Raw genomic sequence first — 12,946 nt, forward strand, 5'->3', positions numbered from 1 at the left:
AAGGATTATATCTGCGCCTTACTCCCCCGCACCTTGGACCCGTTGCAGTTTGCATACCAGCAGAACAGATCCACGGATAACGAGGTTTCCCAAGTACTGCACAGCACTCTCACACACCTGGATGGCCGGAAGGGGGCCTAGGTGAGATTGCTGTTCATCGATTATAGTTCAGCTTTCAATAACATACAACAGACTGGCTGTCAAGCTGCAGGAGCTCGGACTGAACACTCCGCTGTGTGCCTGGATCCTGGACTTCCTTGCAGCCAGGCCCCAGGTGGTTAGGGTGGAGGTGACGGACCTGTCACTCTGAGCCAGGACAACAGCCTCCACCTGAACGTCAGCAAAACTAAGGAGCTGATTGTGGACTTTAGGAGGGGATTACAACCGAGGACGCACGCGCCATTGGTGATTAATGGGACTTCTGTCGACAGGGTGAGCAGCTTCAAGTACCTGGAAGTCCACATCACAGAGGATTTAACATGGACTTTACAGACAGACACTCTGGTGAGAAAGGCGAGGCAGCGTCTTTACCACCTCAGGCAGCTGAGGAAATTCCAGGTCTCGTGAGGATCCTCAAATCCTTCTACTGTGGAGCAGTGGAGAGCATCCTGACAGGCAACATCACTGCCTGGTTTGGGAACTGTACTGCCCAGGACAGGCGGGCCCTGCAGAGGGTGGTGCGTTCAGCTGAACGTACCACTGGAACTACCCCCCCCCCCCCCCCCCGGCAGGACTTATACACCAGGAGGTGTAGTAGCAGAGCACGCAGGATCATGAAGGATCCTCATCACCCCAAAAACAGACTGTTCCAGCTGCTGTGGTCAGGCAAGCACCTCCGCAGTCACACGGCGAGAACAGAGAGACTGAGACAGAGTTTCTTCCCGCAAGCCATAATAACTGTCAATGCTGAACTCACCAGGGGTCCTCACTGAGTCACAAACATAGGTTCCACTACCTTACTGTACTGTATGTTGCATACCGTACTGCATACTGTATCACTGTTCTGGGTTACTGCATATTGTGCTGTATTGCTGTGTGTTCGGTGTTCCTATATTGCTACGCTGTACTGTTGTATACTGTAGTGTATATCTACACACACTACCTCACCTTATCCACATGCCACTTTAATGCACATATCTGTATATACATAATAGCCTGTCCCATATACATAAGTCTATTACCTTTATTTCGATTTTGTACGCCCACTCTGCGTAACCTTGGAGTTCTTATTTTATTCGACTTACTTATTGCATTGCGTTTTAGGAATCAGTTAGTTTGTCAAGTAGAAATTTTAAGGTAGCTATTGTGTTCAGTCTAGAACAGGGGTGGGCAATTAATTTTTACAAGGGGCCGCATGAGAAACCTGAGCTGTGTTGGAGGGCCGGACCAACAATAACATGAACTTAATTCTGCTCAATATCCATTTTCTCCCATTGTAAAATGCAGTAAATTATATATTTTGATAAGCTGCTACTGGTAATCATCAGAAGAAGTATTTGTATAATATATATTAAATAGTGTAGGTCAAATTGGAAAATACTCCTATACAATTAATAAACAGTAAAAACAAAAACAATCATTACATCAGTGTTTCATTTTACCTTTAACATGTTAATCTTCACAAATACTGACAAAGTGTTTTGCAGTTTGTTAAAGATAAGCAATTGGTCAACTTGACACAAAAAGCAAATGAGTGATTTTAATGTTTTTCAGTACATTTGACTTGTTCAGTGGGAAAAATCCAGTCTGTCTTGGGCTTGAACATGTGCAATGAAATCTGGCTGAATGCCTGAGGTAGCTATGCGAAGGACAGCTGAGAGGTGATCATCAGTGATAGAGGATCTGTATCTGGATTTGTTGAACTTCATCACTGAGAATGTCTGTTCACATACGTAGGTAGATCCAAAGAGGACTAGAATCTTCTGAGCATGCCTCTTCATGTGTGGAAAGTTCTCCTCTTTAAGGGAAGAGTAAAAATCAAGCAGTGAGACTGATCTAAAGTGCTCTGCCAGAAATGTGTCAGACTGCAGGTCAATGAGTTGACCTGCAGTCAACAGAGCTGAAAATCACTGGGTGCATTATCCACACTGCAGGTGAAGGGAGAAGAAACCATGTGCATTTCACTCAACTCTTTTAAAGTCTTGAAGTCACCTTGAAAACTCACCATGCCGTGCTTCTATAATGGATGAGTACCTGTGGAGGTGACCAGCTGATGGTGTGGCTTCCTTCAGTGTTGGCAACTTGCTGTTCTCTTACAAGGAGCTGAACGGCAAAATTTACAACAGGTGTTTGATCCATGAATCGACCAATACATTTCCTGATTTAATTAGAATTGGTATTTAAACAGTCCTCTTCATCATGCTGTTCACATTTTGACATCATGAAACCAAGAAGACACCTAACAATTGATCAACAGTAGCTCGCCATTGCGAGGCTTCAAACAGGATGTTCTCAGAGGGAAATGGCCACTGAGCTTAGAGTGTCACAGAGTGTCATCAGCAGGCTGCAACAGAGATACAGAGACTGGAAGAGTCACAGAAAGGCATAGAAGTGGACGTCCTTTGGCCACATCCCACACTGATGACCGCTTCATTGTGAACAGTGCCCTGCGGAACCGGATGGTGAATGCCACTCCAAGCACATTTAAGGGAGGTGAGAGGCACCCGAGTGTCACGTCAGACCGTTTACATAGAAACCGTTTACATCAGCGTGGTTTGCGTGCTAGACGACCTGCAAGAGTACCTGACCACACCACCAGGCACAGGCATCATCATCTTGCATGGGCCAGGGAGCATTTACGCTGGACGAGGGACCAGTGGGCCTCAGTGCTGTTCTCTGATGAAAGTCGATTCACAATGAGCAGAAATGATGGCCTCCAACGATGTTGGAGACGTCAAGGAGAGAGCTATGCATCAGACACTGTTGTCACCAGACGAGCCTTTGGTGGTGGTGGTGTTGGTGTTACAGTGTGGGCAGATGTGTCTAGTCAATACAGAACTGCCCTACACTTTGTGAATGGTACAGTGACAAGCCCATACTACCTGAATAACATCATTAATCCAGTCATTGTGCCCCTGCATGAACAACACAGGCCTAATTTAATCTTCATGGACGACAATGCTCCAGCTCATCGAGGTCGCATCATTAGGGAACGACTGCTGGAGACTGGGGTGCCTCAAATGGAGTGGCCTGCACTTTCTCCAGACCTGAATCCCATAGAAAATGGGATCAGCTGAGTCGCCGTGTAGAGGCTCGTAACTCTGTAGCCCAGAACCTCAATGACCTGAGGGCCGCCCTTCAAGAAGAGTGGGGTGCCATGCCTCAGCAGACAATAAGTCGACTTGTGAACAGCATGAGACGTCATTGTCAAGCTGTAATTGCTGCTCAAGGGCACATGACAAGTTATTGAGACATTTTTTGTTGTGGTATACCCACCACTCTTGTTGGCTTTTGTTTCAATAGATTGTTTGAGATGAGGAAATCACCATTGCATGCTTCTACTTAAATGCCCTACCTTCATGATATATCACTGTAGCGTGAACTTTTTACATTTTCCATAAATTTCACCCGAAAGCCAATATCCCAACTTTTTGTGAATAGTGTGTGTGTGTGTGTGTGTGTGTGTGTGTGTGTGTATTTATATATATATATATATATATATATATATATATATATATATAAAAATAAAAATGTTTTCTCTTTAATATAAAGATAACTAAACCGTACCGCTACCGTGGCCCGAAAACAGTGATACATACCTAGCCGTGGGCCCACTGTACTGTTGCAACCTTGCTGCAACTACCTGGAGCAGGGTTATGTGGTGAATTCCCCTAATGTGTTTCCTTGACAACTGAGTTTGTGTTGACAGATAGACCCAGACCTCTGGGTCAAAATCTTGTAACAAAAAGTTGATAATTCGTAAACTGTTTGTGGAAGACCAAAACCTTCCACAAAGTAATAGCCAGAGATTCCCAATATATTTTACATCTATGTGGCTTGAAAGCTGTGGATGGAGTAAAGCGGCAATCGTTTGCTATCATAAAAATAATAAAAATAACAATAATAAATATCGCTACAGGCAGAAATACACAGGGTCCAGTTTAGTGATGGTAGGTACGCATTATAAGTTTCCGAGGTTCCCGAATCTGCGCTTTGTGATTATATGCGGGGACGATTGGAGCAGACCAAGGGACTGTCTACAACAGTGTCAGACCAGACGTCACTAAAAATAGCGGATTCTTTCTTTAATCACTTCTTTTGCGGGGATGATGGCCGCACTGGGCGCTGGTTTTGAGGAGGGAAGGTTCGAGTTAAATTTGGCATTTGGCATTTGAGGAAGACCGCGTGTCAGCTCTGAAGGACCTCCCCCGCACTCCGCATTACCGGCCGGAGAGCAATGCCGATACAAACACCGATACTCCTACTGTACGATTGGCTGTTCTTTTTACGAGTTTCCTTTAAACGCAGCCCCAGTTCAGGGAATGAATTCTGAGAGACTAAGCTTGGACTTGTATAATTTCAGATGATGTCACAACACGGCCCACTCCTGAAAGTAATGAAATTACGACAGTTTTTCACAATTTTCTGCACCAAATGTAGAACGATATTGATCAAACTCGACGTCTGAAATGTCCCTGTTCTAACGAGACCCAAACCATGTCTATGCTTACTGCCATTTTCTTATTTCAGATACTTTTAGCCCAAAAAACACCAAGATTAAAAAGAAAAAAACGCAAAGCAATAACGGGCTGGACACATAAGTGAGGTTCATCAGTAGCAGTTACCGGTTCAGCTTCTTGGCTCAAGGACACTTCAGCATGCTACCAGTAGGAGCCGGGGAACAACTGGTAATCTTCTGATTACTAGATGACGCACTGTACCTCCTGAGCCACTGCCTACATTGCCCCTCTACGATGCCAAGCTGCAAGAGACCATAAAGCTCCTGGCACAGTGTCATGACAAAGCGAGGCAACATGCTCGTGAGGAGGTTGGTGAAGGGAAGATCTACGGCATCCACATAAAGCAAAAGACCAATTTGAAGTTGGAACAAGAAAGGGGCATCATGACAGAATGGCTGCAAAGGGCAATTGAAGACAAATAGTCAGCAACAGTCTGAAGCAGGAGGACAGTTACAGCTTCTATATGAAATCCAAGCAGCCATGACCAAGAGGCCCAGGAGACAGAATTCCTCTGATGTCAGAGCAATGTCCTCCAGGGAGCCTGACGGGGACCCAGTGGTGAGTCTGAACTTTGTGGAAGAAACTAAACACATCGTCACTTGCCACGCTTGGAGATCAAGAGGCTGAAGGAGGAGCTCCACAGCCAAAACCTCCTCATCAGGACTCCGTCCTCCAGTTCTCTAAGATCCTCACCCTCAGCATTATGGGGGAGCACAACACGTCCGCTCCTAGCTTTGATGCAGCGTTACGGTTTTCAAGTGCTGTCATTGTGTTTGGGTACTTGAATACTGATGAAAACAAAAGGAATTTTTTTGAAAAGGAAAGGTCTATTGTACTGTAATTGTTAGCCATCAGAATGACTAATGTTATCAAACTTAATATAATTATTTTTTCTTTACAATTCCATTAAATGCAGTTCACTGAAAAAAACTGTCAAGAGTGTTTGTTGCTGTAGTTACATATATTCTCTTTTCCCCCACATTTACCTGGTAATAGCAGGGCGTTCAAGACAACTTCCAAATGGGAGATAAGTTACTAGTTTAGACATTGTCAGATTTTCCCGAAGACATGCCATGTCGGCGTACATTAAAATCCCTAGCACTATGTAGAGGGAAAGATTCTAGGAGAACCCCGTAAAGACTGTGATTAAAAGGACAGCAGAAATTTTTTCAAAAGTATACATTATTAATTATCTGTGATAACCCTCAACCATTAAAAGCAAACTACACAGATACCAGCAACGTAGATTCAATAAAAGAAAAGGGAAAGCACGCAAAAAATGTTTACTTTCGAAGTTCTCTGATCTCTGTGCTATCACCGGCATATCCAAAGGTGTCAACACAAAAACTGTCACATTTTGTGCACAAAATGTGAACTTGTCACTTACAAAATTAATTTGACTGACTTTGTACTTGATTTAGCGCGCTGTCCCTTTTTTTTTTTCATCTTTAAATGCCACAATCTTAATTATGAGAGTAATTCTAGTCATGTGGGATGAGTACTCACTCCACAACATCGTCCTGATCAGCAAACTCTTCGTCATTGAAGCCGAACTGCTCAATAAAATTGGACGTCATTTGTTGCATCTGATAATCAGAAAAGGCCTGGCAAAGCCCAGGACCAACAGTAATGATATAGTCTTGGCTCTACACAAAGCTGGAACTTATTTTACAATGATGGCTAGGAAAAACATATATGCTCGGTGAGTTAATAGGCTTACAAAAGTAAGCAAAACAGGCATGCAAAAAGTCAAATCTCCAATATCTAAGCAAAATATTCAATTATAACTTAATTGTGAGCCTTTCAAGTAGGGATGCACTGATATTAGTAGACAATAACAGACAATTAAATTGTCTGTAAAATTCTATAACAAGCCATTGAATAGAATTCGGTGCAACTGCATTATTTCCTGCTATTTGTAAAAACTATCTATATATCTTATGGATTGTTTTTTTTGAAGCACCACATCGCTTAGAAATTACTGGCAAATTGTCTTCTTCAGAAGAGAATAAAGAGTTGTTGTTAAGTCCGTCTATCAATCTGTAAAATTAAATTTTTTTTTACTGGTCACATTACATGCAAAGGAAAGACATTCCACAATAGAATGAAGGATAAAAAAAAGAGCCAACACTCATTAAGTGTCATTGTTGAGGAGATGCAAAAGACTATAAAAAAAAGTTAGTGTAATTAAGTTGGTGCGTATTTAACCAAGAAAATTACTTAATGTAGGAGCTCCCTCTCTTTCTCTCTCCCTCCCTCCCTCCCTCCCTCCCTACAGGAATGGTAACATCGATCTGCATAAAAACAAAAATCAACAACTCTATCAGTGCATCCCTATTTACAAGGGAACATTGGTTGTGTAAACAATAAAAATGAATTGTGAAAAAAAAAACAAAAAAAAAAACAAACAAAAATTAAAAAAAAGATATAAACAGTAAAAAGTCAAAATAAAATAGCATGGCCCTCCTGCCTATTTTAAATAGGCAGGAGGGCTTAGTGATTTAGCTCAGCTATGCAACACATGTCAATATCCAATTAAAGAAAATCTTCATATGTAGTAGAAAAATTCACCAACTACATTTTCTCTTGTGGAATACCACCTATTATATACAGTAGAACCCCAAGAAAGAGACCTCCCTTAAACTCACCAGGCCCCGCAACAACGGCGCTCAGTTACTACGCAATGGCAGCTCCAAGTTATAAAAAGCATCTCCCGTCTATTATGAAGTGGTGAATGAAACATCATGGCTATGCACGAGTCCTAGCCAAGCAGGCTATAGATTTAAGTACTAGCTGTTGCTCAGATGCTCAGAATGCACGTTTATGACATTTTAATCTATTGTCTGTGTTTAGAGATCACCCTGTGAGTAAATAACAAAAATTAATGACAGTTTCTTGCAGAGTTAAGATTGCAGGGCTCCAGACTAACCTTTTTATATTGGTGCGCCTAGTTATTATTTTTTTTTAATTTAGGTGCACCAGCACATAATTTAGGTGCACCCACCTTTTTTCACCGCGCCTTTGGTTAGCTTTTTGGTCAGTTCCCATACATATTAGTAATCATTATTCATATCTTTATTAATAACACATTCTTGTGAACAACGATTTACATAATGTGCCATGCTTTGGCCACACTCTTTGCAATAAATGCAATGTATAATGTTGGCTGTTTTACCATATCTGAGCCACGAAAATTGGCAAGCCATTCTTTGCAAAAGGCATATGTTTTGGTTTTTGTGTATGTGGTAGGCTCTGGCTAAGAGTTAGATGCAGCCATCTCCGCCGAAGATGTTGAGTTAGGAAGGCATCTTAGGCCCTGTTTACACCTGGAATAAACATGCGTCTTGGGTGATCTGATCACAAGTGGACAGCTCTAATGTCAGGTGTGAACACATCTAAAAAAGCATTGAGGACGCATTGAGAAGCGATTGCTCAGACCACATTCAGAGGTAGTCTGAGCCTTTTTTTAAAATGTGTATGCAAATGGGTCCTGGTCCGCATTGCAGGACCGCCTTCTCAACTAACGTCCTCTGCGTAAGCAGAAGTACGCACCAAAAAAAACAAAACAATAATAAAAATCAGTTTTACCAAATTAAGTCCCATAGCAACGGAAAGCAATGGGGACATGTGTGACATGAGATGCACAGGGCTCAAATAAAAACACTTTTTAGTTGTTTTGTCTGGAGACACGGTTTAAGGTTGTGATGTCGGACTTGATTTCTAAGGGGACACACACACACACACACACACACACACACACACACACACACACACACACACACACACACACACACACACACACACACACACACACACACACACACACACACACACACACACCAAAATAATCTACAGAATGTGCTAAATTTACATCTACGGCTATGTTTATAATATTTGTTCAAAGACAAATTCACACCCAATTTTTATAAAAATATATATTTCCAAACTATTTTTAATCATTATTTGTTTATTTAAATTAGACCTGCTAAATTTCAGGCGCACTGGAATGACCATAACAAAAATGTTTTGTTACACGTGACAGATTTTTGGTGGTCGCACCCTGGAGCCCTGGATTGATTTAGGGACATTTTTATGTGTATTAAACATTTCGGTCAACTGAACATTTCCGTCTCTCCAAACACCATCAGTTCCTTGGTGTTTTGATAAATGAGGTTCTACTGTATATAAAAACATTCAGTGTCTTGTGTACGTATGCATGTGTGCAACTTACTTGTTGTAGGGATGAATCCTGGTGAAAATTAGTGTCTTTAAAGTCCACCTCGTCATCGCTGGACGAGTGGATGTGGTGTGTGTTCACCTACAAGACAAGAGTTGCCGTTGTTTAAGAGCCCTTGACAAAACCAGTAAGCTGTTTTAACACCAGCGGTGTGAGAGAAGTCTCAATCTGTACTGGCTTAGACTATCTAGGAATTTACCAGTTAGATAACTTCTAAATCTGATCCGCCTTTGAGGCTACAAGACCTTGAGGGGAAACGTGAGGGACGGAATTTAAACAAATGCCAATACATCTATTCTACATTCAACGTCCATTTGTGTTCCATTTTCCCGCTGAGCTGCACAGCAGAGCAGCCTAGTTAAGCGCCTTGTACATCTCAGGCTGTGCACAAACAGTCCATAAAGCGAACAAATTTGAAACAATATTGGCATGGTATTACATTTTTTAATAAATTGATAACTAGGCGCTGTTTTGGCCTCTGGCCATATTCACTGTCAGAGCCTCTTTTGACAGCTGTTCCTTTCATTTAATCTGACATGAAGGGAAACCGTTATGACAGTCTGTTCTTTATGTCTGCTTAAAGGCGCAATAGACAACTGATCACTTTACAATCTCTCGCTCTCCATGTAAATGATCCAACACCACTTTAAAAGGAGAAAGAAGCATGTTCACTGAAGATGTAAATTAATTGTCACAATTTCAGTTTAATAGTATTTATTTTGGTTGCGCAATCATATACATATATACACAGACGCTGCATCGACTGCTTTGGCGCATAGCTTCGATACGTCCACAGACCGTCATACTGGAGCAGGCAAGACTGGTCTGTAAACAAATACAAGTCGATGGGGAGCTGCGGTTTTTCTGGATAAAAGGCACTATAATGTTTACATTTCCCAACCGATTTCAATGAGTCTTGATTTTATAGTCAAGGTTTATAATCTACCTGGAGTAGATTGCTCCACTCTGCACCATTTCCGATAATGGTTGCACATTGGTTGACGCATTTGCTGTGACACACTGCTGTAGATCGACCATTTCCAGGGAGTTCGTACCCGGTAGCAGTCCGAATTCATAGTGTTATCGTGGCTTATAGGGAACCAATCTAAACCAGAGTTTCTGTGAGAAGAAATTGGTGCTGGTCAACATGTCCGGGAAGATTTCAATTTCAAGGACAAATGGGAGAGATTCCGGTCATATATTATCTGTGTTTATTGAGCTTAAAAACAATTGATAAGCAGGCTATATAGAGAATAACACCATCAAGGCAAAAATAATTTAATAATTATAATTTAAAATAAGTCCTGTCAGTAAACGGCATTTTATAAATAAATATTACGAACATTACTACTTGAAATCAAATAATTTCCGTTTGTGAACAATAAGTAACAAGTGCAGCCGCTTTACTTAACATTTCACTAAAATACAATTTGATCAAATCAAATACAAAGTAAAATATGTCAAGAAGGTCTAAATAAATAATAAAGTTTGTGGTGTTCGTTGGGACGTCCCGTTGACATATTTTACACAATGAATATTTACCGTCTGCTTTGGGTCGGAACTTCAATATCCAAAAAAAACCCTGCCAAACTATAGATATACAGTGGGGAAAAATTATTAAGTCAGCCACCAATTGTGCAAGTTCTCCCACTTAAAAAGATGAGAGAGGCCTGTAATTTTCATCATAGGTACACATTGACTATGAGAGACAGAATGGGGGGAAGGAATCCGGGAAATCACATTGTAGGATTTTAAATGAATTAATTAGTAAATTCCTCGGTAAAATAAGTATTTGGTCACCTACAAATAAGCAAGATTTCTGGCTTTTACAGACCTGTAACTTTTTCTTTAGGAGGCTCCTCTGTCCTCCACTCGTTACCTGTATTAATGGCACCTGTTTAAACTCGTTATCAGTATAAAAGACACCTGTCCACAACCTCAAACAGTCACACTCCAAACTCCACTATGGCCAAGACCAAAGAGCTGTCAAAGGACACCAGAAACAAAATTGTAGACCTGCACCAGGCTGGGAAGACTGAATCTGTAATAGGTAAGCAGCTTGTTGTGAAGAAATCAACTGTGGGAGCAATTATTAGAAAATGGAAGACATACAAGACCACTGATAATCTCCCTCGATCTGGGGCTCCACGCAAGATCTCACCCCGTGGGGTCAAAATGATCACAAGAACGATGAGCAAACATCCCAGAACCACACGGGGGGACCTAGTGAATGACCTGCAGAGAGCTGGGACCAAAGTAACAAAGGCTACCATCAGTAACACACTACGCCGCCAGGGACTCAAATCCTGCAGTGCCAGACGTGTCCCCCTGCTTAAGCCAGTACATGTCCAGGCCCGTCTTAAGTTTGCTAGAGAGCATTTGGATGATCCAGAAGAGGATTGGGAGAATGTTGGTCAGATGAAACCAAAATAGAACTTTTTGGTAAAAACTCAACTTGTCGTGTTTGGAGGAGAAAGAAAGCTGAGTTGCATCCAAAGAACACCATACCTACTGTGAAGCATGGGGGTGGAAACATCATGCTTTGGGGCTGTTTTTCTGCAAAGGGACCAGGACGACTGATCCATGTAAAGGAAAGAATGAATGGGGCCATGTATGGTGAGATTTTGAGTGAAAACCTCCTTCCATCAGCAAGGGCATTGAAGATGAAACGTGGCTGGGTCTTTCAGCATGACAATGATCCCAAACACCCCGCCCGGGCAACGAGGGAGTGGCTTCGTAAGAAGCATTTCAAGGTCCTGGAGTGGCCTAGCCAGTCTCCAGATCTCAACCCCATAGAAAATCTTTGGAGGGAGTTGAAAGTCCGTGTTGCCCAGCGACAGCCCCAAAACATCACTGCTCTAGAGGAGATCTGCATGGAGGAATGGGCCAAAATACCAGCAACAGTGTGTGAAAACCTTGTGAAGACTTACAGAAAACGTTTGACCTCTGTCATTGCAAACAAAGGGTATATAACAAAGTATTAGATGAACTTTTGTTATTGACCAAATACTTATTTTCCACCATAACTTGCAAATTCTTTAAAAATCAGACTGTGATTTTCTGGATTTTTTTTCTCATTTTGTCTCTCATAGTTGAGGTGAACCTATGATGAAAATAACAGGCCTCTCTCATCTTTTTAAGTGGGAGAACTTGCACAATTGGTGGCTGACTAAATACTTTTTTGCCCCACTGTATGTGCCCCTGTTGTTACAAATACATCATCTTTCTGTTTCTCCGAAGAGTTTTACCTGCGGCTGTCTCCACTCCGTGTGTACTGTGTGTGTCTACTGTGTTTACAAGCGCAACCTGGCCACGAGGGAGGGGGTGGGGCTTAGTTCTATATTGATAAACATGATTGGTTCTTCCCGTATCAACTTACCGAGCACAGAAATGAACAGAACAGATCTGCAGATTTTATCTAAATGATCCAGCGAGCACTTATTGAAATTGTTCTTGGAAAGAATTATTTTCACCCGACATTATGACCGGAGAGATATTAATATGTCGGACTTCAACAGATTTTCCTGGTCAGAAACCGGCAATTACTGGATAACGGATACGCTGATCTAAACTCCATGGTGTCATTATTCTATAGCCATTACACTGTGCAATCAACATGAACTTCAAAATGATAAGCAAAAAGTTGTCTATTGCTCCTTTAAGATGTTGAGTCTGACCCTTTCTGATTTCTGTCAAGAACGCACAGTACCAACACCCAGTATTTTTTTACACTACAAACAAAATGATAACAAAGTAGGTTAAAGGGCCACTAGGGATGCAAATTTAAAGGAATTTCCTTAATAGTTGTTAACCTTAAACAATCGTCACTTAATTGATAACATAAAAGCTTATGACGTCACAGGGGGGTGGTGCCATGGCGCTTGGGGACCTACGCGATGGTGTGAGGTTGCGTTCCTCCGAGATTTTGTGACTTGGCACGAGGGGTGCTTCTCATTTCATTTTAAAATGAAGAAGTTCGAAGCAAGACTCACTAAGCTGGTTCGCGCAGAATATTTACGACTCGTCTTTG

At 41.7% G+C, this 12,946-nt stretch overlaps 1 protein-coding gene across 5 annotated transcripts in view; it reads right to left on the minus strand.

Annotated features, from left to right (window-relative positions):
- Nucleotides 1–12,946, minus strand: part of ppp6r3 (protein phosphatase 6, regulatory subunit 3) — a 66,328-nt gene that overhangs the window by 20,976 nt on the left and 32,406 nt on the right. For 3 of the 5 annotated variants that reach the window (XM_080002284.1, XM_080002280.1, XM_080002281.1), the window contains exons 15-16: nucleotides 8,911–8,997; nucleotides 6,186–6,283 (exon numbers count right to left, since the gene is read on the minus strand). In XM_080002284.1, coding sequence (XP_079858410.1) covers nucleotides 6,186–6,283; nucleotides 8,911–8,997 — 185 coding nt within the window. The remainder of the gene's footprint in view (nucleotides 1–6,185; nucleotides 6,284–8,910; nucleotides 8,998–12,946) is intronic. The other 2 variants (XM_080002283.1, XM_080002282.1) reach the window with 2 other exon arrangements.

Source organism: Zeus faber (assembly GCF_960531495.2).
Source record: "Zeus faber genome assembly, chromosome: 6".
NCBI lineage: Eukaryota > Metazoa > Chordata > Actinopteri > Zeiformes > Zeidae > Zeus > Zeus faber.